The 25,067-nt window shown below is 47.0% G+C and overlaps 1 protein-coding gene across 4 annotated transcripts in view; it reads right to left on the reverse strand.

The window, feature by feature from the left end:
* Positions 1-5,591: 5,591 nt before the first annotated feature.
* The window catches only part of EDRF1 (erythroid differentiation regulatory factor 1), a 346,290-nt gene continuing 326,814 nt past the window's right edge, over positions 5,592-25,067 (reverse strand). For all 4 annotated transcript variants that reach the window (XM_086922577.1, XM_086922576.1, XM_086922575.1 and 1 more), the window contains one exon: positions 5,592-7,743. In XM_086922577.1, coding sequence (XP_086778703.1) covers positions 7,581-7,743 — 163 coding nt within the window. In that variant the 3' untranslated portion in view covers positions 5,592-7,580. The remainder of the gene's footprint in view (positions 7,744-25,067) is intronic.

A 25,067-nucleotide genomic window follows, 5' to 3' on the forward strand; every position in this document is an offset into this window, starting at 1 on the left:
CCAAATTGCTGTGGGACTGTAATGGCAGGGGCCTGGTGATACTCATTGTCTCCTGTTAAGAGTCCCGGCCCTTCTGGCTGTTTGCTGCCTCTTACGTCCTGTTGGTCTTGAGTAGGACAATGCAGCATTGGATCCAAAGTATTGATTGTATGGTTGGTTGGTCTGGAAGTGGTGTTGCTGGAGAGTGGCTAATGATTTAGCAGTGTTCGGGTCTGCTTTTACGGACTGTAGCACCTCATCAAAGGGCTTGCTGAAAGAGCACTCCCCATCAAAGGGAATATCAAGTACTCTGACATGTACAGTAGGACGGAAGGTGGTCGCTCCCAACCAACCCCGACGACGCAGCACTGCTGCTCCTGCCATCTGGAGAAAGGGGTAGATGACACATCGATGGAAATCTCAAGAAGCTCTAAAATTGCTCTTTCCTCTTCCGACAAAATGTCCTTCGACCTCCTTTTTATCCTCCAGAAGATACTCCCAACAATGAGGAAATATCCGACCACATCTGCCGGTCATATCGTACTAAGATAACCATGGCATTGGAGGCCTTAATGGAGGTGGCCACCAGAACAGAACACCTTTTCTCTATGTTGTTGAGCCGGCAACCTTCCTTAACAGGGGGAGCAGAGCACGGGGACGATGGATTTTGGCCCTTCGCTGTGCTGCCTGAATAATGACAAGAGTCTGGTCTAGGATTACCAATAAGGCCTGTGGGCGAGATGTCTGGGGCCTTGTACTTTTGTCCAGCTTTGGAATCACTGCTGGAATAGAATCCAGTGTTTTTATTAGCTTGAGGACCTCCTGCCACAAAAAATCCACTATGAGGATAGCCCTGATGGAATGACGAGTGCCTAGCTTAAAATCGTACAAAAAACATTCAGTCTGCTTAGCCGGCTTGGGCAGATCGAAGTGCTTGAAGGCACGGTCCAACAGATCCTGAAACCCACCGATGTCTGCCGGTGGAGAATCCGCAGGAGGCGGGATAGGAGACGGTGGCATTGGAGCTATATAGTCATCCCATTCATCATGTGTATCCACGTCAGTTTGGATTTCACCTTCCTCTATTTGCTGCTGATCTACATCCTGGGTTTCCTCCACCATGGTAATCGGTGGAGGTAATCCTCTTTCCTTGGTGGATTTAGGAGTGCCTTTGCCCGCTAAATGAACAGGAGCCTCTTGAGGAGGAAGTGGACGTTGAGGAGCATTAGCTTTTGGAAAGCTTCTAAGTGTCATAAGTATCAGTGCAGACGATTCCTTATAAGTCATGAGCAGGTCGGGAGCCAGCCGTGTGGTCAGCCGTTAATAACAAGAATCCACAAAATAATATATTGCCACTTTGGGGCACTGCCTCATTAATTAGACTGGCCTGTGACGTAACAGTCTTCCAGACAGAGGAGCATGCTTATTTAGCATGAGGAACTGGACCCAGTTGTATCTCAAAGTAGCTCATGACTTATAAGTAATCGCCTGCCCTGATACGTATGACACTTCGACACAGTGTCACTTCTGCCGCCTGCGACTTGCAATCCATTGACATGTACCTATGTGAATGAAGATTCTTATCTTCTTACTATAAGATAACCCCTGCCCAATTTTTTTTAATTGCTTCTTACCAAGTGTGGTCCTGATGAAGGTGGTTGTAATGCCTTTCCACCGAAACGTACGTTGACCGACCATATGGGGGAAATCTTCTAAAGACAACACACTAGTGAACATTTTTGAGATCAAATTCATCCTAAAAATCTCCGGCAGTGTATGCCATATGAAGAAAGAGAAGTTTCTCCAGGATTGTTATCTGTGTGTGAGTGTGCAGCACGTGTGAGAGTATTTTGATTGGTGAGAGTGACTGCTGGATGGTTGTTTGTGGGTTTATATGTATGAGGTCATTATGTGTTTTTCTTACTTTTTTTGTAATGTCTTTTTGTAATAATTTATTTTGTAAATAATATCACTCTGTTGCTGTCAAATATGATAATTTTTCTAACAATTGATTTTTGATACTACTTGTACATGTCTGCACAGATTTATTTCCTAATAAAAGCAACAAAATATATTATACAAAAAATGTTTTTTGCACATACCTTTAAAAAAAAAAAGTAATGAATTTTGCAGTATTCTTGTTGGAAAGATTCTATGTTGCGGAACTGCTCAGGTGAAGAACCTTTTCAGGCCACTAGAAAAACAACATAGGTCTGACATGAGTATCTCTATAGTTATTGTTGTTTTCTCCCTCTTACTCTTGGACCTAAAAGCACATTTAGGGGGTACCTTTTCTGATATGAAACTGTGTGGCTCGCTGCAGCTGTAAAAAAGGCACTCCGTGGCAGCCAATTAATGAGCAAGTCAGTTAAAAGTGGTCTTTCTGCATTTTTACAGTGGATAAACATACTTGCCACCGACAGTATCCTGCACTTAACACTCAAGTACATAACAGCATGATGTTAAAAAGCAAATACTCCTGTGGGCTCATCCAAAATGTGAATGACACTTGTTTATCCCAGTGGTGAAAGGAGGTGGACCCAGAGCAACCAATGGCTGAAATAGGCTGAACCAAAGCCCTTATCTGTATACTTTTTCATCAAATGAGCACGGCCAAGAGCTACAGATGTCTCATTGCAAACACAACAGCACAAGTTGGCAGAGCGTTCTGCATAATGTGGAGCCTTTTCTCCATAACCCTTCTCCCATTTCTCCTTAGGTTCAGTAATAGTTTATAGGTCCTTACACCTTCTTTAGCCTCTTTGTTATAGCACTATTGCGCTTCCTCATCCTTACAATTTTTTTCTATGAGGCACAGTTTCTTTTTTTTGTTGAAAAGCCTTTAATTTCCATAAATGAAAGAACAAGTTTTAGATACTGTAATTTGGTCGTAATAAATTTTGTTTTTATATCTTTCCTCTGACTGGATACAAAACAAGAGATTACTCTAACTGCAGTTATCCACTGCTCATATTTTTCATAGACTAACTTGCCTTGAATATTTATTTTTGTTTTCTTTATTTGGGGGTTTTGTAAAGCTTCCTATGCATACTGAGGGGTTTAGGAGTGCCTACCTGTACAAGGATCAAGTAAATATAATATAATGCAAATATAATGTAAGCTACTGAAGCGGGTGGCGGGCAACATGTCAAACAGCTATAAACAGGGCCTGGAGATCACCTACCATGGAGTATGACCTCAACTAGAGGCAATCAGTGGAGAGGAAGAGTCTGCCTTAGGGGGTATGATGCACAAGAATTTGTACACATCTCAGGAGAACTGTCACGGAGCGAGGATGAATCTGAGACAGTCATTTTCCAGCCACAATTGAAAAGGTAGGAATTCCACTAGGAGAAGCTTTGGACTTAAAAACATTGACCACTGGATCTCCTGTACCTGAACGGTCCGGTTGACAGTACGCCCCAGTTGCCAGACCTGAGGCTTCTGGTTAGTTAGTAAGATATAAACGAACAGGCAATTTAGTGCGCTGAGCAGCAGTTCAGCATCTTGCGTAAAAGGATTTTTTTTTTAAAGATGTTCCTAATTTTAGCGGTAGCAAGGAAGAGGGAGATGAGGGCCAGTGGAATGCGTAGGTGTTGTTTTAAGCCAAACTGCAGTCAAGCTGCGTGGTTTTGAACCCCGCAGTCTTGAGAGAGGCATTTTAGGAAAACAAGTGGATAAACTGTTAATTAGTTCAGTCAGGGCATGACCATGTTGAGAATTAAGATGAATTTCTGAGAGCAGTGGCGCAGAGGCAGAGCCGCTTTCACGTTGCTTTACTATTCTGGTTAAAAACAAACAAATTCATAAAACTTTCTCCTCTTCTTTCGAAAGCTGGTCTGTCTAATTCATATGTAATTAACCTAGACAGTGATGCATCAAAACACTGAATACCAATGATGAATAGATCAGTGGCGGTAGCCGCCCCCTATCTTAAGTGGTATGTCGGCCGCAGGGATGAGAGGGGTAATATTATAAAAATAAAAATAAAAAAGACTTACCTGGCGGTCCGCTCCCGCTGCTGGCCGCCTTGCTGCTCCTCTCGCCAGGCCAGAAGCGGATGGGTCTTCAAGGCACTGGTTCTCCACCCAATCCAGACGCTGATTCATGTTACGAGAGCAGCTCCAGGTTTGGTCAGAGCTGTTTCGTTTGCCACTCAGATAGTGCATTGGAGCCTGTGGCTTTTTTCCAACCCGGCTGTGCAACACAGTTTGGTTGGAGAAACATAAGTGCGCTTGTCTATATGTGCACTTGAACATATACACTACTTACTCTTCCTCCCTGCCATGCTCGGCCCAATTCTCATTGCCTGGCTCAAACAACCAACATACATAAAATGAGAATACCAGTCTTATTATCATTTTATTTATCATCTGCTGGCGCTGGGCTGTGACGCGACACTCCTGAAATGGATTGAAGTGATCACCTCTAGGGATTTTTATACATTATCTATCAAGCAGGGTTTAGCAAGTGGTGGCTTGGCCAAACTGAACCCTTGACTACAACAATTTTCATCGATTCATGTGGTAAATGTGTGTTGCGTGCTTCCATGTATCTAGGGCGTTAACATGTGGCGGTATCAAGTAGCTACCTGCAGAAGTACTCGGGGTTAATAAACCATTATATGTCTCAATACTGATATTTTCTCTAAATTTTCATAAGCTCAAACTGGTCTATAAAATGACTTCGTCAGATTTACTGGTATCAATCACTCTTCCAAACAAGAGAGCAAACTAAAATTAGTGCACGTCCTTTCATACTAACAGGTGCATTGTTTCATGTACAAACTGTCGACCATGACCAGGTCCATCATCAGCCTCATGCGCCATGATTTTCGATAACATTTAAGAAGTCTTAACACAGAAACACGTATCAATCAAAACTTTATTTTGAATAAATACAATTCTTAAAAATAGGTTTTGTGTTATTTACTGTTTTAGGTTCAAAACCAAAAAATACAGATCTGCAATGCAATTCTTTAACAGTTACAAACATCAGGTTGTTGTTGAAGTTTGGCTTTCTGGCCCATATTTCTAACAAGTGCTTTCTTTTTAAAACATTTTATTAAACTCCAGTACACTTTTTTTGCATAAAAAAGTAATGCACCTAACATTCCAACCTTGAAAAAACATCACAGGGCAAATGTCTTTGTATAACCAAAGAAAAGAAAAACCTGTGGACCCTGCATATAAAGCAATTTCCACAGAGGCAGTAACTAAATTTATCAAAATATATAACAAATTCCTCCTTATTAACACATTGACGTATATTTTTCTCACACAAAAAATATCTGTCCATATTGCCTTCTCTCAGAGCTAAGAAGAAAATCCCATTTGCTAAATGCAACATTATATTTACAAACATATTATGCACAACTGTTATAAACATCTACAACCAATAAACAAATATATACTCAGCACGAGCACTCCAGCATACAGAATAAATGTTCTAATTTTTGGTGCTTGGGTGAAATGGGGCCATTTACAGACCAGTGTATTTTAACATCTCTATGGGAGGGTGCAATTATTTGCTGGCACACACCAAGTTTCTTAAGTTGTGTTTACAGTGTAAAAAAAGTGCATAGGTCTGTGACATGTTCCTTCATTCCCCCCCCCCCCCACGTCTATATTGAATGTGCATTTGACACACTGTACTGTGTTCTTTTCTGAACTAAAGCCCTTGAGCCCCCAAGAAGGGTTGCTATAAAACTAGCCAAATATGCACTTTCAGTAGCAAACGAGTACAATGAGGAATCATCTCCTGGACGTTTAGTACCTTTGAGTAACCGCTTTTTGCAGTTGCAAACACAAAAGCTTGAGATACCTTCAAATGTACAATGCGTTTCATCAGTCTTCTAACGTGTTGTCTAAAATGATGTTCATCGGAAAGGAACACAGCCAGTGACATTTGTTTCTACATAGATACTTTGCACACGTACATGAACCTGCTCACACAGAAGGAACAAAGTGCATGTTCCATGGCTGACTAATTCAATGGATTTGGAAAGGCCTGCCTTACATGTTCTTCTCCGTATCCTGCTCGAGTGCCTCCTCTCCTTTTGTGCTCCTCCACTCTCGCAAGTCTAAAGATTTTCTGTCTGAAAGGAATACCTCTGCCTCTCTTCTCGATTTCAAATGTGACCTTTAAATCAGTTTTCTAAAATCTATGGGTCTCAACCAGTCCCCATTTGCCTTCTATGAAGCCCCTCCATCAGCATGTAAGATCAGCCTACACCGGTCACAATCTCCTCTGCCACACTCGCCCGTACTGGCGACCTATCTTTAAGATGCTCCAAATTAGCCACTCCCCAAGCCCACACCCCACTTCCTTCTCTTGCTGGTTCAGCCACCCCTAAAGCTGAGTGGGTATAAATCCCACCCCAGGATCAGCTTTTTCCATTCCATGAATCTTCCACCTCATTATCAACTCTTTCTCTTTCAGATACCAACAATTGGGCCCCCTTTCTTCATTTGGCTCTTATTTCCCATCTTAAATTCCTACACTCCCCAAATCAGATCCCTGTTTCTCTATATGTTCCCGGAAGAAGAAACTCATCTGTCTTGTATATTCCCAAGAGGCTATCCATCAAGAACTTCTATACAAGCCACCTCAGAAGAGATCACTTGATATTTGGTGATGTTTTTTCTTGTCATCTCATGGGTCTCCGGAATCTTTAAAAAAATAAAACAGACTTGCTCCAGTTGCATATATCCCCAGATGTTACGTCCATGACAGTGACACAAGATTTGGGCACTGTGTTTTAGCCCTAGATTTCGACAAGAGCTCAGCAGCTATGTTGCCTTGCTGGCATGATCCATCTGGCCCCATCAGTGACTGGAAGAGTTCTATTTAAATTTAATAAAAGAAGGGGCTTAGATTGTAAAGTAATACCTGCTGCTTATGCATCTCTGATTAACCACGAATAACAACTAATGTAAGCAAGTCCAAACGGAGTCATAGATGTATCAGATGAAACCCCAGCCCAGATACAGCAGCAGTAGTAGTAAATTATTTTCCCAAAACAGGTCTAAATGAAATTTTCTTGTTGACAAAAGAAAATGCAACACTCAAACCCAGAAAAGTTTTTCAAAAACATTAATTAGAATTAAAAAGAATTAGAAAAAGTAAAACATAGGGCTAAAAACGATGCTGACAAACTTATAGGCAACAAAGTTGGTGGACTTCTAAAATTAGTAAATGCAGGATGAGATTTTAAATCAGTGTACAAACGCTAACATACAGTATAGAATACAACATGCAAGCAAAACATGTTTGGACACATGTTGAAGGTGAGGAACTATGTCCATTATTCTGCACCTCAATGGATATAGTCAGTTAATCTAGAAAGTATCTAGGCAGTATATATATTAACTGAACCATATGCCTTGGTTGTGGATATGTATAAATTGAATAATTATATACACACACCCATCTTCCCAAGTCATATGTAATGTTTGCCATTTTATTGCCATCTGTTCAATTAACATTGAAGCAGTAGCAGTCGTACAGTCAATACAAATGTAAAAAACTAGTGAACCAATGAGTGTCTATCAGAGGTAACAAGGCACTAATCAAACGTCATTCCAATGTCTCTGTAGGATTCACTTAATGCCAGGGGTGGTGCCTTCGTTCCTAGACGTCATCTGCGCCAATAAGTTGATCACAATGTCTATTCTTTCTGGAAGAGTTACAGCGCTGTTTGCAGTGGCCCGCAAAAGATTGGAATAGAGTAGTTTGTTGGTTTTTAAAGCAGCCTCTTCTTCACTAAAAAAAAAAATCCAAAAAAACAACAACAAAATTAAAATCGATCCAAACCTAATCATTGCGAAATAATGCAATATCACACTGTACAATTACAGCGGCATTCAATATTCATATATGTCTCGCAATCAAAACAGCGGTGTAGATGAAATGATTGTCATGCATTTTACTGATAGATAGAGGCTTAGCAAAGAAGTTAACACTTACATTTTCTATATAGACATAGTCTTGGTGGTGAAGAGCAGACTTAGGCAGAACAATTCACAGGCCAGTTGTCATGAGCATTTGCATACCCAAGAGCGGGACTAAAGCTAAAACTTCAATCATGATGACGAACGGCAAAGACAGACTAGCTCATTCACTCCGCCACCAGAATGAGTGTGATATGCGTGCACTTTCAGAATGACGGCAGAGCGAATGAGAGCCGGATGCAACAAGTCACTGTTTAGCAGCACCTTAAAACATTGTGTTCACATCAGCCCCACGAGGTAAATACATTGCTTTAAAGTGGTGGTGCTTTGGGAGGGGTTCCACAGTTGCAGAGCTGATGCTGCCATGTCAACGAAGGCAGACCGAGTCAAGGTTTAGTACACACAACCACACTTCATCAGTCATCAGTCATGACAAAGGCCAAGGGAAGACAGGCAAGAAGACTCACCCAGCCACTGTGCTATGACATAGGCAATGTGATCTGGGGTTGTGAAACTTACATTTCACAACTAAAAAGCAATGGGCCACAGGGTGAATGTGCGAGAAGGCAAAGGTTCGGGATGGAGGAGCAAGGTCAATACTGCCTTGCATTAGGTGGTCCTCTAGAGATGATTTAGTGTTTGGCAACAGATATTCTATTGTAATGGCGACAGAGTACCCTGTCAGCCAAACTCAAGGTTCACCCACCCGATTTTTGAGGTGGTACTGATGCCCATGTGCCAGTCTTACCAAATATTCAGGACAGGTATTCCGTGTACCCGTGCAGTGCCAGGAGCCTAAGGCCTGGTGAAATGGGCCGGTAATTCTTCAGGAAGCTTCTTCGTGGCAAACACATAGCACATTTTAATGCAGAGGACTAGCAACCTAGATAAAGTCTTCTTCTGCACTGCTTAGCCTTTCTTTGTCCCAGAGAACCCCGCCCCCGCAAAGAGCTGATCGTACACCTGATCGAAGTAAAAGCTCAGCAGTTTTCTGGGATCCAAACCTTGTAGTAAGGTGGAGCAAACAACATGAGTAGTGTGATGGACTGCCCAATATGAAATGGAGTGATAACTTTAGGTGAAAGGCTGCTCTTTACATCAGCAACAGTTTGTTTGCAAAGATGGTGGTATAGGGTGACTGGACTGACAGAGCCTGAAGCTCATTCATGTGAGGAGCTAAAGTTATTGTGATGAGGTAGACCGTTGTTAGGGTCACAAAGACAGCTGTACAACGGCTCAAAAGAGGTGCACATGAGAAAAGTAATGACGAAATTAAGGTCTCACTGTGGCAACTCCGCCATGGCCGGTTCCAAGCCAAGCTGTGAAAGTAAGAGGGTAATGAGCGGGGCTAGCTACCTCATCACATAAAAACAAATCCTAGATACAGAAACGTCAAGCAACAGACCAAGAGACATCCCTGCCTTGGGGAGAGAGGAATCTCCTTCAAGGAGAGACATGACGCCTTGTGGAGAAAGTCAAAGAACTCTGGAAGCTACAAAGCTGATCCACCTGCTTTCAATCAAGACCATCAGCACCGGGACATGGAATGTGAGAAACAAGTAGGAGATAGACAAGACATCAGACTGGAAGGAGGGATATCTCATCAAGATACCCAAGAAAGGTGACCTCAGTAACTGCACAAGCTACAGAGGGATAACTCTTCTATCACCCCCAGACAAAGTGTTCAACAGAGTCATCCTGAACAGAATGAAAGAACAAGTTGACGTTCAGTTGCGAGACCAGCAAGGGGGCTTCCGCAAAGATATATCCTGCACACAGCAGATTGCGACACTGCGCATCATTATTGATAAGTCGATGGAATGGAACTCCCCTCTTTGTCAACTTCATCGACTATAAGGCATTCAACAGCGTGGACAAAGAGACCCTTTGGAAACTCCTCTGCCACTACAGTTTTCCAGATGAACTTGTAAGAATCATCAGGAACTTTTACAAGGGAATTACCTGCAAGATAGCCCATGGAGGACAGCTTACAGAAGCCTTCCAAGTGAGGATCAGAGTCCGACAGGGTTGTATGCTCTTGCCTTTTGTCTTCCTGCTGACCATAGACTGAATCATGAAGACAACCACAGCACGGTGAAGAAATGGAATCCAGTGGACACCTTGGACGCAGCTCATCAGCATGGGCATTGCTGATGACCTGGCGCTACTCTCCCACACCTAACTGCAGATGCAAGAGAAGCCCTGACCTGGAACCCTCAAGGGAAAAGGAAAAGAGTAAGGCCAAGAAACACCAGGTGCAGAGGCCTCAAGGCTGACTGCAAGGAGATAGGTTACACCTGGAGTCAGATTAAAAGAAATGTCCAGGACAGAGATACCTGGAGAGTCCTGGTTGATCGCTTATACCACAGGACGGGTAGTAGGCATAAGTACTGAGACATCACAATGGGTTTAGGAGAAATCTGTGGATTACATTTTGGAGAAAGGGCATCACAATAGGTGATTCTAACAGGGACACTTTGTTCAGTAAACACAAAAAGGCAGTGAAGGCCGACAGATAACCTTTAACCGTGCCCTCTGGTAGTCCTTTCTGAGTCAAAGATAAAAAAAAAAAAAAACAGCCAACAGTTTGGCAGGCAAGGGGTCTGCAGGACAGTTGCCATACAAAGCCACAAACCAGTCCCAGCATCCTGCGTAAACAGATTTTGTAGAAGGATGCCTGCCCGCAACAATGACATCCAATACTTCAGGCGGAAGACTGAATGCAGTCAACAGTTGCCGCTCAATTTCCAAGCATGTTGGTGTAGATTGCAGAGGCCCAGGTGCAAGACCCTGCCCTGTACCTGCAACAGAAGATTTCCCTTATCGGCGGACAGATGCTCATGCCCAGAATTTTCGGATACCACACGTTCCTAGGCCAATTTGAAGTCACTAGAATGACTTGGGGCCTCTTTTTCAGGACAGGTAGCAGCGGAAAGCATACATCAGTCCTCTGCTTCACTCTTTGCAGAATGAGTCTCTGAAAGAGGCTCCCTAGGAATTCCAGGAAACAAAAGTGTTGACATTGCGTGTTATCAGAAGTGGCAAAGAAATATAGTCAGCGTTCTCTCTACTGGTGTAAGAACCCCCTGCACAACCTGCAGGTGCAACAGCCATTCTTGACCCACTAGGTGCCATTGGCGGAGATATCTGCCCCAGAAGATCCTGTCAAGTGATGTAGGGTCAGAAAAAAATACTCTGACAGGGTCCAGAAACCTTCATCACACTGCTTGCTGTAATAGCACAGGATGGTGGTGTCTAAAAGGACTCAAACCAGCCTCCCCCTTTTGGGCAGAAGGAAGGCTTTTCATGCCAAGCAAATGGGCAACAATTTGATGTGGAGACGGCTCTCTACCGGAGACCAGAGTACTCTGATCTAAACCTCTCCCTGATGACATCTCCAACCAAGCAGTGATGCGTCTGTCACCACTGTCAGCTTTTTGTGAGTTTGGAAGATGGGGCTTGCCACTGGTCCAATTGCAGTCAAGCAGTCTGAGACATCAGGGAAACAGCCCAAATGTCTTAAAGTCTCCCACCTGGAGGGAAGGCCAGGATGGCTCCTTTAGAAAAGAGCCTCTGCGAAGGAGTCAGGTTTGACTATAATAGTGAATCTCAAAAATGTCAAGAGGTTCGCTGTCAACTGGTGGAGGCCCACGACTATGGTGAGCCCCCAGTCAACAGCCAGTTGTTTAGGCAGGGGAAAGACTGATACACCGACCTCTAACAGTATGCTGTGACCAATGCCATCACCTTCTTGAACAATCGCAGGGTCCTGGTGAGGCCAAAAGGGACCATGGCAAACTGATAATTATTGAAACGCAAGTAGAGCCAGTGGGCCGGCAACGCGGGAACATGAAATTGGCATCTTGCAGGTCTATCGCTATCATCTAGTCTCCAGGAAAGAAAGAACCTGGGCCAGCTTGAGCATTTTGAATTTGCCTTTCCAGAATAGGAAATTGAGAGGTTGAAGGTCTGAAACAGGACAAAGGCCTCTGCAGTTTTTCAGCACCAGAAAATAATGTGCTTTACACCTAATTCAGATTTGTTAATGGGTCATTTTGCCAAAGGAGCTTGAACTTCTTTTAGTAAAATAGACAAGTGTTCCCCTGAAAGCTGCTATGATGTAGGCAGATGTGGCAGGCCTGAAAGGAATAGTAGGGCATAGCCCCACTGAATTATCTTCAGGACTCACCTGTTGAATGTTATGGCCTGCCATCCAGGGAGAAAATGACAGACTCTGCCTCTCACAAGATGTTCATATGAAGCTAATGGCAAAGTAAAGTAAAATGTAAAGCAGCTTGTTTAATTTATTTATTAAAGGTTACTTGGACAACCATTTAAAAAAAAAAAATCTTTTTATTAGCAGTATAATTAGAGCATTAGCATTTGACAATCTACATTCAAGAAATTCGCACAGTGATATGCTCGTTGAGTTACAGTGTCATAGAACATATTAGGCCTTTTCAATTTTATTTTTATTTCCATCTTAATTAAACAACCCCCTAGTAAACCTCCCCCTCCCCAACTTTCCCGCCCCTGGCACTCATGCTCTATTTTGTTCCAAAACTATCGGTATCTGGCTTAGCCCAATATATATCGCTTCTTTATCAGGCTCTCACACAGTCATATAGGGACACAAACAATAATTGTACAGGGTTTCCAATCACTGCACCCAAAAACACAATTTGCCCCGGTGGTATGAGGTTGCGTTGGTTAAACAATCTACACCTCAATCAGCAGTTGACGAGTGGGCAGACTCGTCGGCCCCTCCTGTTTCGAAAGACCCTAGGATAGTAAACCAATCTAGAGAAATTGGCGTTTTCCTGAGACCCCTACGTTCTTCGCGCTGCAATGCCTCACCCTCTGCCTTACCCCATCGTAGCACCTCCGCCCTCCACAGTTCTGGGTCAGGTGGTTTGGTCGATTTCCACCTCATTGTTATTGCACATTTTGTGAGTAGCATGGCCATATCAGTGAAACGGGCCGCCACGCTTCTCTTGCACTCCACTGGCCCTAGCCCTAATATGGCATATTCTATGGTATTCGTTGGCCTGGGGGTAGCTGCCCCGGTGAGCGCCTCATGTATAGTGTTCCAGTAATAGCCTAATTTTGGGAAATCCCATAGCATATGCATTAGTCTCACGTCATCTGCTCTGCATCGGGGGCAGGTGTCGACCGTATCTGGAAACATAGCGTGTATGCGGTGAGGTGTAAGATACGCCCTGTGTAGAACCATCAGCTTTATGAACTTGAACTTCGGGTTTCTGGCCACTTTTTTCGGAAATCTGAGTATGCGCTCCCACTCCTTGTCCCGGAGCGGTCTTCCTATGTCGCCCTCCCATTTGGTTCTTAGGGGTTGTAGCGTTGTCGCTTTCCCTGTCCTGATACCAGTCGTGATCCATTTAGTTAGGTGGCTGCCTGTTCCCATAAGGTACTGCATTGTTAGCAGTGGGTTTGTAGGTGATTCGTCCCCATTCTGCGTCCATATTCTCATCATGTAGTGTCGTAAACCGGCGTGCAGGAGAAACGATCCCCCGGAATATGATGTGTGGCCTGAAAGTCCTCAAAGGACAGCATGTGACCATCTGCAAACAGGTCTCCGATTTGTGTTACTCCTGCGTCGTGCCACGCCGCAAGTGTATGGTTCGATAACAGTCCTGTCCCTAGTGGGATACCTAGCAGTGGGATTGTGGGAGCATATGAAGTCGTCAGTGTTGTGTATTTCACCGCTTTCCGACAATAGTGTATTGCTAGCCGGAGAAGAGGGGGTGTCTCCCTTGGCAGCTCCGAACGGGGTAAGAGTAGTGTATGTATTTTCCCTCTTGATCGGTCCTCTTCCGACATGCCAATTTCATGTAGATTTCGACCTGCCAGCCAGTAGGCAAGCCATTGCAGCTGACAGGCAAAGTTGTATGCTCGAAAGTCCGGTACTCCCATACCACCGGCCTCCGAGGAGAGCTGTAACTTGGCAAGCCCTATGCGCCTCCGTCCCGAGCCCCAGACGAGTTCCGTTAGGGTCGTATCCAACGCTCGGAAAAATGTAGCTGGGATCAGGAATGGGAAGCTGGTGAAGTAGTAAATTAGGTGGGGGAGTACCACCATCTTGGAGATAGCCACTCTCCCTGCCACAGATAGTGGTAACGTTGTCCAGAATTGAACCTGCGATTTCAGTGCCAGTAGTGCTCTGCCCAGTTTGCCGTCTAACATGTCCTCAGCTCCTCTATATATCTGTATCCCGAGATAACGGAAAGTCGTTTCCGCCATTTGAAAAGGTATGTGGCGCAAAGGGCAATGGGGTGGACGAATCAGCGGCGCCAACACAGTACCCATAAGACTTGGGTTCACTGATAGTAAGGCCCGATAATGTGCGGAAATCCTCAAATATCTTGGGTATGGGGTCTAAGTCCCCTCTCAGGTCTCGTAAGTATAGTATGATATCATCGGCATAAGCGGACACCACATGTATCATCCCGCCTCTCGCTATGCCTCTGTGGGGGGCCCTTGTCCGGAGTTTACAAAGCAACGGCTCAAGTGCTAAGACGAATAATAGTGGGGACAGCGGGCAGCCCTGCCTAGTACCTCTCGCGATGGTCAAGGTCTCTGATATGCACCTGGTCGTTCGTACTCTCGCCGTGGGGCGGGTGTAGAGTAGTCTGACCCAAGCAATATATTCAGGCGGTATCCCGAATTTTTCAAATGTTGCAAACATAAAATTCCATCTGAGGGAGTCGAAGGCCTGTTTTAGGTCCAAGGAAACACAGCCCTCTGTGCCCATGTCTGTTTGATCACGCGGCATGAGCTGGGCCAACCTCCGGAGGTTCATGGCTGTGCTCCTGCTGGGCACAAACCCGCACTGGTCAGGGTGTATCAGTTGTGGGATGTACTGGGCCAGTCTCGTCGCTAGTACCTTACTCAATATTTTATAATCAGTGTTTAGTAGAGATAAAGGCCTGTAGTTAGCCAGTTGCATTCAGTTTCTGCCCGGTTTTAGTAGGGAAACTATCAGAGCCTGAAGGGATGACTGTGGTAATGAGTGGGTTCGCAGTGCCTCCTGATAAATAACCTGCAGGCGCAGGGCTAGCAGGTCGATATAGGTCTCGTAAAATTCGGCCGGGAGACCGTCCGTCCCAGGGGTTTTGTTCCTCGGGAGAGCGTGGATAGCCTGCCGGATTTCTGCAACCGTGATATGGCGTTTTAGGTCGTCACGTTGTCTGTCCGCTAGCTGGGGCAGTTCTAAGTCCCCCATAAATTCCTCAAGTGCCATGTGTGAGAGGTGTCGGTGCGGGCCGTATAATGTTGCGTAATAGTCTCTAAAGGCAGTGTTAACATCTATCTGAGTCGAGGCCGTCGAGCCCTCTTGGTCTATAATTTCCAAGATGGGAAGGTGTGCTTGGGCATCACGTATAATGCGGGCTAATAGGGGCCCTGATCTGTCGGCCTGTGTGTGTTGCCTGCAAGTGTATTCCCTATAGTCCAGTAATCTTAGTTCCTCTAGTAGCTCAGCGTGACGTATGTGCGCTTCTTGTAGTGGTGTAAAGGGTAAATTCGTACCTGCAGCTTCACTTTCCAGCATTGCCAGCCTACCCTCAACTTCTTTAAGGTTGTCGATCACCTCCCGTTTCCTGCCCACTCGAGCGGCCATTGCTTCCCCTCTAATTAATACTTTGAATGCGTCCCATTCCATCTGCCTGGAGCTAGCAGTACCTGTATTTATGGTGAAGTAATTGACAATAGTGTCTGCCAGTGACGTCTTGAAGACAGTATCCTCTAGCAGGTCCGTGTTCAATCGCCATGTCGGTATCGGTGTTGGGAGCCTGCCCCATTGGAGTGTTATTTCCACTGGGTTGTGGTCAGAAAGTGTCTTACCCATATGTTGTGCTGTGAGTACTGTCCCTAATAAGGGTTTGGAGCAGAAAACGCGGTCTATTCTAGTGTGTAATTTGTGAGGCGGGGAGTAAAAAGTGTATTCCTTATCGAGTCAGTGTTTACTGCGCCATGTGTCTGCCAGATCCCAACCCTCCACCCACTGCGCCAGCGCATCTGCCTGTCGTCTGCTCTCAGTGGCGTGTAAGGGTGGGTGTGACCTGTCGAGTGAGGTATCCAACACAGCATTAAAGTCCCCACCAATAATCCATTGGTATTCTGCCCAGTCAGCCAAGATCCCACTGACGCTGGTTAAAAAGTCTGACTGGCCTGAGTTTGGTGCATACACACTTCCAAGCACAACAGCGGTACCATCCAACAGACCTCGCACAAAGACATATCTACCCTCTTTATTCACTTTCTGCTCCACTGCCTTGAAGGGCACTGAGTTTCGGAGCCAAATACCAGCCCCCCTTGAGAATACAGAGTAAGATGTAGCGAAAAGTTGTCCCTTCCATTTCTTTAGCAGCTTCGAGATTTCGGCATTGTTCAAATGGGTCTCTTGGAGGCAGGCCATCATGACCCCCCTTCGATTAAGCTGAGCCAGTATTCTGTGTCTCTTGTGAATAGATCCCATTCCCCGCACATTCCAGGTGCATAGTTTGTAGATATTAAGGGGCCCCATGACCGTTCGTGATATGTGAGAATGTCAAGCTTCTGGGCAGATAGGCCAGATATACCTTATGGGAGGAGACGAGTGCCATATGAACAATTAACTCCCTAACGTGAAGGTCCCCAAGCAAAAAGACCTGAGGTCCAAACCAAGTTGCCCAACGTGGGCAAATGTCAAACAGAAACATGTCTATACGGTGGGGGGTGTAGTCCACGTATACCTGACTTGTACTGGTCGGTGGTGTTACAGCGAGCCCTTAGCAAATGTGTTCCCGCTGCCACCCACCCTTTCATGTGTCCACGTGTGAGGTTCATACGTTACCACCCGGGTCCTGCCAAGGGCACCGTTAAAATTCTTCTGCCATTTGCGCTGTGATCTTGGGGAAAAGCTGCAAACTGTCCACCGATCTGGACACCTCTGTATGTGTGCCCGAGTTGCTGGCCGAGCCAACCGCCGTGCCTGCATCGTGCGCGGCCAGCACCTCTTCCGTTAGTTGGACCACAGTCGTCTGTTTCCCAGAGCGGCTCTTGGTTGATTGTCCCCTTGCCGATGATCGCGCTGAGTGTTCTTGCCCAGTGTTGGATTGAGGGTGTTGCCGGCCCGTCCGGTTCGAGGGTTCATCACTCCGATTATCTGCAAACGGATCTTGTGTGGTCGGCGGCGTTAGTGTCACCTCCATCCATTCCTCCGCTTCCTCAGGAGTGTCAAAAAAGTGCGATTTATTTTCGTATAGTATTTTGAGGCGAGCAGGGAACAGGAGGGCATACTTCAAATCCCTGTCCCGTAGTTTACGTTTCACCCCTAAGAAGGTAGACCTGGCTCGTTGCACCGCCGGGGTAAAGCCCGGATACACAGATACAGTTTTGTCCTCGTACCTCAGCGGCGCCTTCTCTCTGGCCACACGTAGGACTGCGTCGCGGTCTTTATAGTGAAGGAGGCGCGCTATGAATGGACGTGGTGGCGCCCATGGTTTCGGCCGTCTCGTAGGCATCCTGTGTGCACGCTCTATGCTGTACAGCGGGGTTAAATCCTGTGGGCCTACAACCTTCTTGAGCCAGTCTTCCACAAACTGTGTGGGATTCCTCCCCTCGCTCCGGAATGCCCAAAATGCGGACGTTGTTGCGGCCGGCCCGCCCTTCCGCATCATCCCTCTTGTCCCACAGCAATTTGATTTGTTTTTCCATGCCTTCTATCTTCGTGGAGTGGTCCGTTTGCTGTGGTATTAGATCGTTCAGTGCAAGCTTCTGCTCCGAGACCTTCTCAGCCAGTTTGTTATGGTCTGCCCTGAGCAGAGACAGGCCGGTAGCCATATTGTCCATGCGTAGTTCTAGCGCTTCTCTCGTGGCTCTTATTTCATTCAGGATAAGGTCCAGTTTGGCATCTTGTGTGCCCTTCCCCGTTGGCGGTATAATTATTGTCCGTGGTCACGCCCTGGTTCTGGGCCTTGACCCTGTGCTTTCCCATGGATCTTGTGTGCAGGGTGGCGGTGGGTCGTTCCTTCAAATCTTCCGCAGGCTCCACTTATCCTCGGTCCACTGCTTCCTCCGTGCAGGCAGTTCCTGTATTAACCGGTCCGATAGGATAGAGGCTGCTGGTAGTGCGGTTACGAGTGGGGCCGGAGGATCTCACCGGCGTTGTAGTGCCTACGCTCACGTGCAGTGGCGCAGCACTTATTTTCCCCTTGCTTATCCACGATAGGGTTCTTGGCGGTGGCGGTAGTTGCTGCTTACCGCATACTTTGGGGGGTCCGTTAGGTTTAGGCAGGGAACGCCGTGTTTTGCGCCTCGTTGCTTGTAGTCTTCAGTGTGGCGATGCCGCTCTCAGCTTGTATCACCTTTCGTGGCGTGCTTTGCTGTGTGAAGTTGCCTCTGCCAGTGTTGATTTAGCAGCCTTACATGGGTTACGTTGCGCACTTGGGGCTGCGGCTCCGTGTGTGCACCCCAGGGCCCTCTCGTTGTCACCTCGCGGTCCGGCTGGCACGCCGGTTTCAAAATGGCGCCAGGTACCGCTGTCTTAGCGCCAGTCCAGGCGGCCCGTACAAATCAGCCGCGGCGCACCCCCAGGTGTCACGTAGAATTCCTGCCAACCGCCTCCGTATTAGTCCCGTCCCCCGCGCCTCCTACAGGCTCTTAGGGACCATGCGCGTGTGTACGCTCCACGACGGTAGCGTCCTGGAGCTCTGCCCGGTCCACGTCAGCCGCCGGTCGGGCCAGGGGAAGCGGGCGCCTCGGAGTGTCCCAGGTGCGGCGCTCGAACGCAGCAGGAGCGGATGTCAGTCTCTGGGCACTGCGATAGGTCGCAGTGACGCCGCTCACCTCCGGCGCCTCTTCGGCGCTCCGTTGCTCGTGGTCTGTTGGTCCGGCTTCGCTCTAATTGAGGCCGCAGCTTCACCCAGGGGAGTAGGCCTCAGCAGTCTTGGCGGTCCCACACGGCCCCAGCTAGCGTCACAGGGTGGATCTTCGCCGTCGCTAGGTCTCTCTCACCAATGGCGACTTTAGGGGGCCGAATCGGGTGGGTGGGGTATTATGGAAGCAGGATATTCAGCTGGTGTTGTGGGCTATCGACGGAGCTCGATCGCTACACATCCGCCATGTTCGGCTCGTAGCCACGCCCCCACTTGGACAACCATAACCGACAATAGTCCAACCAAATTACACTATGCAACAGTCCACCTGGGTATAAGCTTAAGTTATTCACAGTATGCATTATAGACTTATGCCCACTCCCCAGAATCCTAGTCACCACACAGTGCCCCGAAGTCCGCACATTAGGCTGTGTTGCGATTCAATCTCATCTCTCAATCATTGTTAGAAATTGGATCTCAAGTTGGCAGAGGTTTGCACCCTGTCCAAGTAGGGATACAATCCTAGGTAGGGTAAGTTAGCTACACAACCTAAATTAACCTGTGCTCACTCTCTGGTAGCTTGGCACCGAGCAGTCAGGCTTCACTTAAGAGGCAAAGTGTAAAGTATTTGTGCAACACAACATTTATAGTAATGCAGTGAAAACACCCCAAAAAAACTCCACACAAGGTTAGAAAACTAGAGAATATTTATCTGAGTAAAACCAGACCAAAACAACAAACATCCAAATAGTAGAATTTGAGATATGATTTTTTAAAACAGTGCTTAAAGTCAATAGCTCTTAACGGTTACTTGAGGTAGCGCAAGAGAGGTTCAAATCCAAAGTTCAGGCTGACCACGATGGAGGCCATGCCGGCTACAAAACCCATGTAGGAACCGCTGAAACAGTACCTTGTATGGATCAAAGCGTTGCTGCTGAGAACACGATGCATCGGATTTTTCCGCGCAGTCGGGCTGATATGTTATAGTTGAGCCTAGCAGTCAGTGTCGAAGGATCGCCGTTGTGTCCTCGTCATTGAGCCTTGCAGTCAGTGTTGAAGGAGCAGCACTGTGCTATCATCGAATGTTGCAGTCAGGTCCCGTGTTCTCGCTGAATCGCCACTGCATCGGTTCCGATCGGCAGGGGGCTCCTCAGGCAAGAGTATGACTCACAGATGGAGTCCAGCAGCACCAGCAGAGTTTCAAGAAGTCTTTTGCATCCATGAGACTTCATATGTGTGTGTTGTTTATATGAGTTCCCCAGAGTAATATATGTGGAGCCAAACAGCCCCTGGACTAATATGTATCGTACCACAGGGTCTGAGAGCGTGTATAAGTGGTGGAGTAATTTGATCTGTGAATTTGTAGGGCCACCCCTCTAAAGTAAGTTGAATAGGAGGCAAAATACCAGTGATCCTCTCAAGTCTTGTCATGGGGCGGGTTCAGTGCGGGAGTCATATGCGTTTCTTGGAGCAAGGCCACACTGATCGGATGACGAGTTAGATATGCAAAAACCTGGTGGCACTTTTGTGGGTTGCCGAGCCCCCTAATAATCCAAGTGATGCATTTTAGAGCCATGTAAAGGAATGTGCGTGAAGGGTCCTGGTCTCATCAGTGGTCCCATATGGGAGAGCTACACCAAACAAGCAGTCGCAAATGGGTTGTATTGTGAGCGGTTAGTTGAGTACGCATGATAATAACTAGAAACATTCCCCATCCGAACCCTCCAATACAGGTCCCCAACTGCCCTGTGAATTACTTCCAAATACCACCCACCCCTTATACATCCTATGCAGAAACAAACAACATAAGCCTCATTTTTCAATGCGGTCTAATAGCACTTAGCATAGAAGGGCCAGAGAACCTACAAACATGTATCTGAACTCTTTCCTTAGAGAAACAGGGGCATCTGTACTGCCAAGGAGTATAACAGCCAAAAAGGATATTGCGTAGTGGGCCTCAGTTCACTTGAGGCTAAAGCCTGGTAGTTCTCATCACTTTCAACTAGAATATGCTGCAGTTAGTGCACATCAAGGTGATATCGCATTGTCTATCGCCACCTTGTTCACTCTGCATCATAGAGGTTACTGCGCTCTTGGGCTCATGTCGCCAATAGTCTTGCGATGTTTCTTGAGAAGCGAGGCCACTTCTCTTGGAACTGTGATCAGTGTTTTGCCCTTTGTGTGAAAAATGTAGTTGCGCCGTGTATAGCATGACATACAGAATGTCTAACTCTTGTAGTTTATTTCTTAACTGGAGAGAATTTGCGTCACTCGTCTTGTACACTCAAAGTAAAGTCTGGCAAATAGGAAATCATGTCTTCATTAATAACAGTGTATTTCTATCTCAGAAGTCCTAGAATTGTGTTACGGTCTCTGAAGTTGAAAAGTTTTGCAATAATAAGCTGGGACGGGGCCACCTGGGACCGGTCTGGGGGTTAGCGAGCGGTGTGCACTCTACCACCACTAGCATGCAGGAGTTGGGAGTCCACCCCAAAGAGTTTGTGGAATAATTTTTCTACATAGTCCTCCGTTCTCCCCATCGCCATGATTTCTGCAACTCCCAGGATCCTGATATTGCTTTTGGGGGATCGTGCCTCCAAATCTTCATTTTCAGTTTAATCTTTTCCTGTTCCATTGCCATCTCTTTTGGGAGCGAGTTGCGCTGTGCCGCAACATCCTCTACGTCTGAAATTCAGCATTCTGCCCTATCAATGTATACCTGCTGTCTATCCAGACGTTCCTTCAAATCGTCCAGCTGGCGAGTAAGTCTATTTTTGAATCCATGGTGTAGAGGCTAGACCTCACTCCCCATAGAAGAGAAGCAACCTCATGACAGACCAAGGGTTCTACTTCCGCCACCTCACAGCCATCTGCCACCGGACATTCCACATCTTGTGGCTGTCTTTGATTTTTCTGGGATTCAAAATTGAGCCACGATTGCCTGTCAGGTTTGCTCATGGTAGAAGCAGTCACACTGTGCCACAGTTCCAAGCAGGGGCCCCACGTCACTATTGCATTACCAGAGTGTAGTTTGGAACAGGCATTTATCAATGCAGTGCTAGGACTCCAGGGCCCATCGACTCACCATGTGATAGCGCCCTGGCCAGTAGCCGGTGTACACTACGTTATAGGCCCCCAGGTTTGCTGGGCTGTGGGAGAGCAGCCATCAAGCAGCTGTCTAATTAGTGGAGATGTAGCGTTGGGGTCTCTAGAGGCATCGAAAAGCCTGTGATGACATGAGAATGCTGCGGCCAACAGAACCACATCCCCTAGTTCTCCAGTGTTTCAGACCGTGGGAAGGTAACCTCAGACGCCAGCTTTAGCAGTAGTAGTGTGGCACAGGGGTTCTCTGTAGACGTCTGCTGACTCACCCCTATGCGTGACCGCTCATGTTCTCTCTCTGAACGGCATCAAACATTTAGGAAGACCAACGGTGCAGTGAAACAGCCACCCGCCCTCTTCCCCAGCCGGGGCTGCACCGTTTTGATACAGCCTTTTCCCTTGGACTCTCTGGGCTTGTCTCTGGCCCAGGTGCTGCAGGGTCCGCAGAGCATCGTCTGTCATCGCCTAGGGAGGAGCGGGTGGGCACACCCTCTCCGCCCAAAAGCCAAGCTGATTGGCTTGGCTTCCTCCGGCTCATCATCACTTGCTTTGCCCCAAGAGCCAGCCGTCACTTCAGGCATTGCCCTTCAGTTTCTCCTCCTCGGACCTGGGTGAGTAAAGTGGTGGTGGTTTAGGTTAGAAGGATGTTGTTGCAGGATATTCGCTCAAGCCCACGGAACCAATACACCGTCATCTTTGTTCCGGCTCTCTAGAGCCCCCAAAAGTGAAGCAGCTTTGAGGCTTGTGCTGGAGGGACGATGGACTGGGAGGTGCGCTGTCCCTGATGGCCTGAACGTTGTGTACTGAATCCCTTACCCTGATTGCACTAAGAGACTTTTATTGGGGTGGTGAGCTTTGGTGTTGTCAACAAGCAAAACACCAGCTAGCCTTTAAAGAGGCCAAACTGCCGGGGATACTGCTATGCGGTGTGGAGAGACAGAGGTGGCACGATGTAGCTCAACTTTCTTTAAAGCTGTAGGAAACTGGTGTATTAGTTGGGGTGGGTGAGTACCCACCTCAAATAATTGTCAGGGAGAACCACTAAATTAAGTTGAGCTCAACCCTCCGGTAGCTTAAGCACAGAGCAGGCAGGTTTAACGTAGAGGCAATATAAAAAGTATTTATGTAGTAATCAAACAGTACTATAGTCAAAACCCATTTATGAAAAACAAAAATGTAGGAAAATAGAGTACTTTTTAACAAATAAAATGACACCAGAATGACAAAATTCAAACCAGTAGTACTGGATTTGTGAATTTTTTAAGTTTGTCTACGTTGAAAAATATTCCACATGCAGTCTGACAACTGGGAATATTCTACAGGTGATAAATCTATGGTTAGAAGTACCCATTAGAAAAAAATTACATAGCCTTCCAATCACTATAGTTAGAAAATGATCTACTGAATGTAATGGTATTCAGTTATTATATATTTAGATGTGATACAGAACTCAGGTTGCCAGGAGACGGCTTCAGGGTGCTTTTGTGGCATAGAACAGGACGGGATCAAAGTTACACCAGAGAGTTATCTGAAGCCCACGCCATATCTTTGCTGGGATGGGATTTTGGTACTTGGTTTTTATGTCAGAGGGCAAGAGGAATGAGTGCAATGACTTCAGAGTTAGTGCAATGTTCTTATGAATTAACTTTAGGCTGAGGAATATGCAGAAGTTATTGTTCTGAAATCTCAAGAAGTTTGCTAATGTTTTGACAGAGCTGATCTCTCTCTCTCGCTCTCTCTCTCACATTATCCTATTACAAAGAAAACAAGCTATTCAGGGATCTGGGGGGGCGCTAGAGGGCGCACGGCAAGATGACCGCACTGCTGTGAGGCTCTGCACGGCCAAGCCATAATCCGCCCATTATCTGCTGCATCAGGTGATATTTACACCCGCTGAATACCTGTGTGGCTTCCTGAACCCCGGCTGCATCCGCTGGTGGTGATTGCGGCCCTGGAAACTTTCTGAATGAAGGCTGCTGAGTCTATTACAAGCTGACACCGTGGCGTAGAAAATGGCGGCCGCCGCGATGCCATAGGCCTCCCTGGACTGTGGGACGGAGGTGCGTCGGCCTAGAACTTTGCACAACTCCCTCTGCTCTTCTTGGTGCTGCGCCCTGTGGCTGCCGCTGATTACCCTGCGGCGATACTGGGGGATCTGCGACAGAGGTGTGAGGAACCCCTCTTACCTGTGGTAAGTGGACAGTGGCAGTGTCCCTGCCGCTTTTTACGGCCCGTTTACCGTCGCATTGGTGATTCTGCTAACTTTTAAATTGCTGATTGCTTCCTGACATTTTATAGCGTGTGAGCTCATTTTAACTCAGTCTGGGGCATTCTGTGAGCGAGAGCGTGTACGCTCCCCCGTGTGCTGTTTTATTTAGTTTTCACTTTTGCTCATTTGTTTTGGGGGCATTCTGCATTCTGCACTGCTGAGGTTCTTACCTGAAGGCAGGCAGTTGCAGCTACGGCACGGAGAAGCGCTGGACTCGTCCCTCCTTCCCGCCTCGTTCTGACGCCGGTGACTAGCACCGTTCGAGCAGAGGGCGTGGAAGGTCCGAGCCAGCTACTTCTGGTTGCTACGGGCAGCGCTCTAGTTGTTTGGACGCTGGGGGGGGGGGATATAAGGCACTGGACCCAGGGCCCCCGTGTGGTAAGTGGACAGTGGCAGTGTCCCTGCCGCTTTTTACGGCGCGTTTACCGGCGCATTGGTGATTCTGCTAACTTTTAAATTGCTGATTGCTACCTGACATTTTATAGCGTGTGAGCTCATTTTAACTCAGTCTGGGGCATTGTGTGAGCAAGAGCGTGTACGCTCCCCCGTGTGCGGTTTTATTTAGTTTTCACTTTTGCTCATTTGTTTTGGGGGCATTCTGCATTCTGCACTGCTGAGGTTCTTACCTGAAGGCAGGCAGTTGCAGTTACGGCACGGAGAAGCGCTGGACTCGTCCCTCCTTCCCGCCTCGTTCTGACGCCGGTGACTAGCACCGTTCGAGCAGAGGGCGTGGAAGGTCCGAGCCAGCTACTTCCAGTTGCTACGGGCAGCGCTCTAGTTGTTTGGACGCTGGGGGGATATAAGGCGGATGTGTAATCGGCAGCGCAGCGGACGAGCGCAGCGGGCGCGATGAAGGCGCGCCGAAGTCGCGCCTAAGTTAAGCCCGTC

Source organism: Lissotriton vulgaris, chromosome 5 (genome assembly GCF_964263255.1).
Source record: "Lissotriton vulgaris chromosome 5, aLisVul1.2, whole genome shotgun sequence".
NCBI classification, from domain to species: Eukaryota; Metazoa; Chordata; class Amphibia; order Caudata; family Salamandridae; genus Lissotriton; species Lissotriton vulgaris.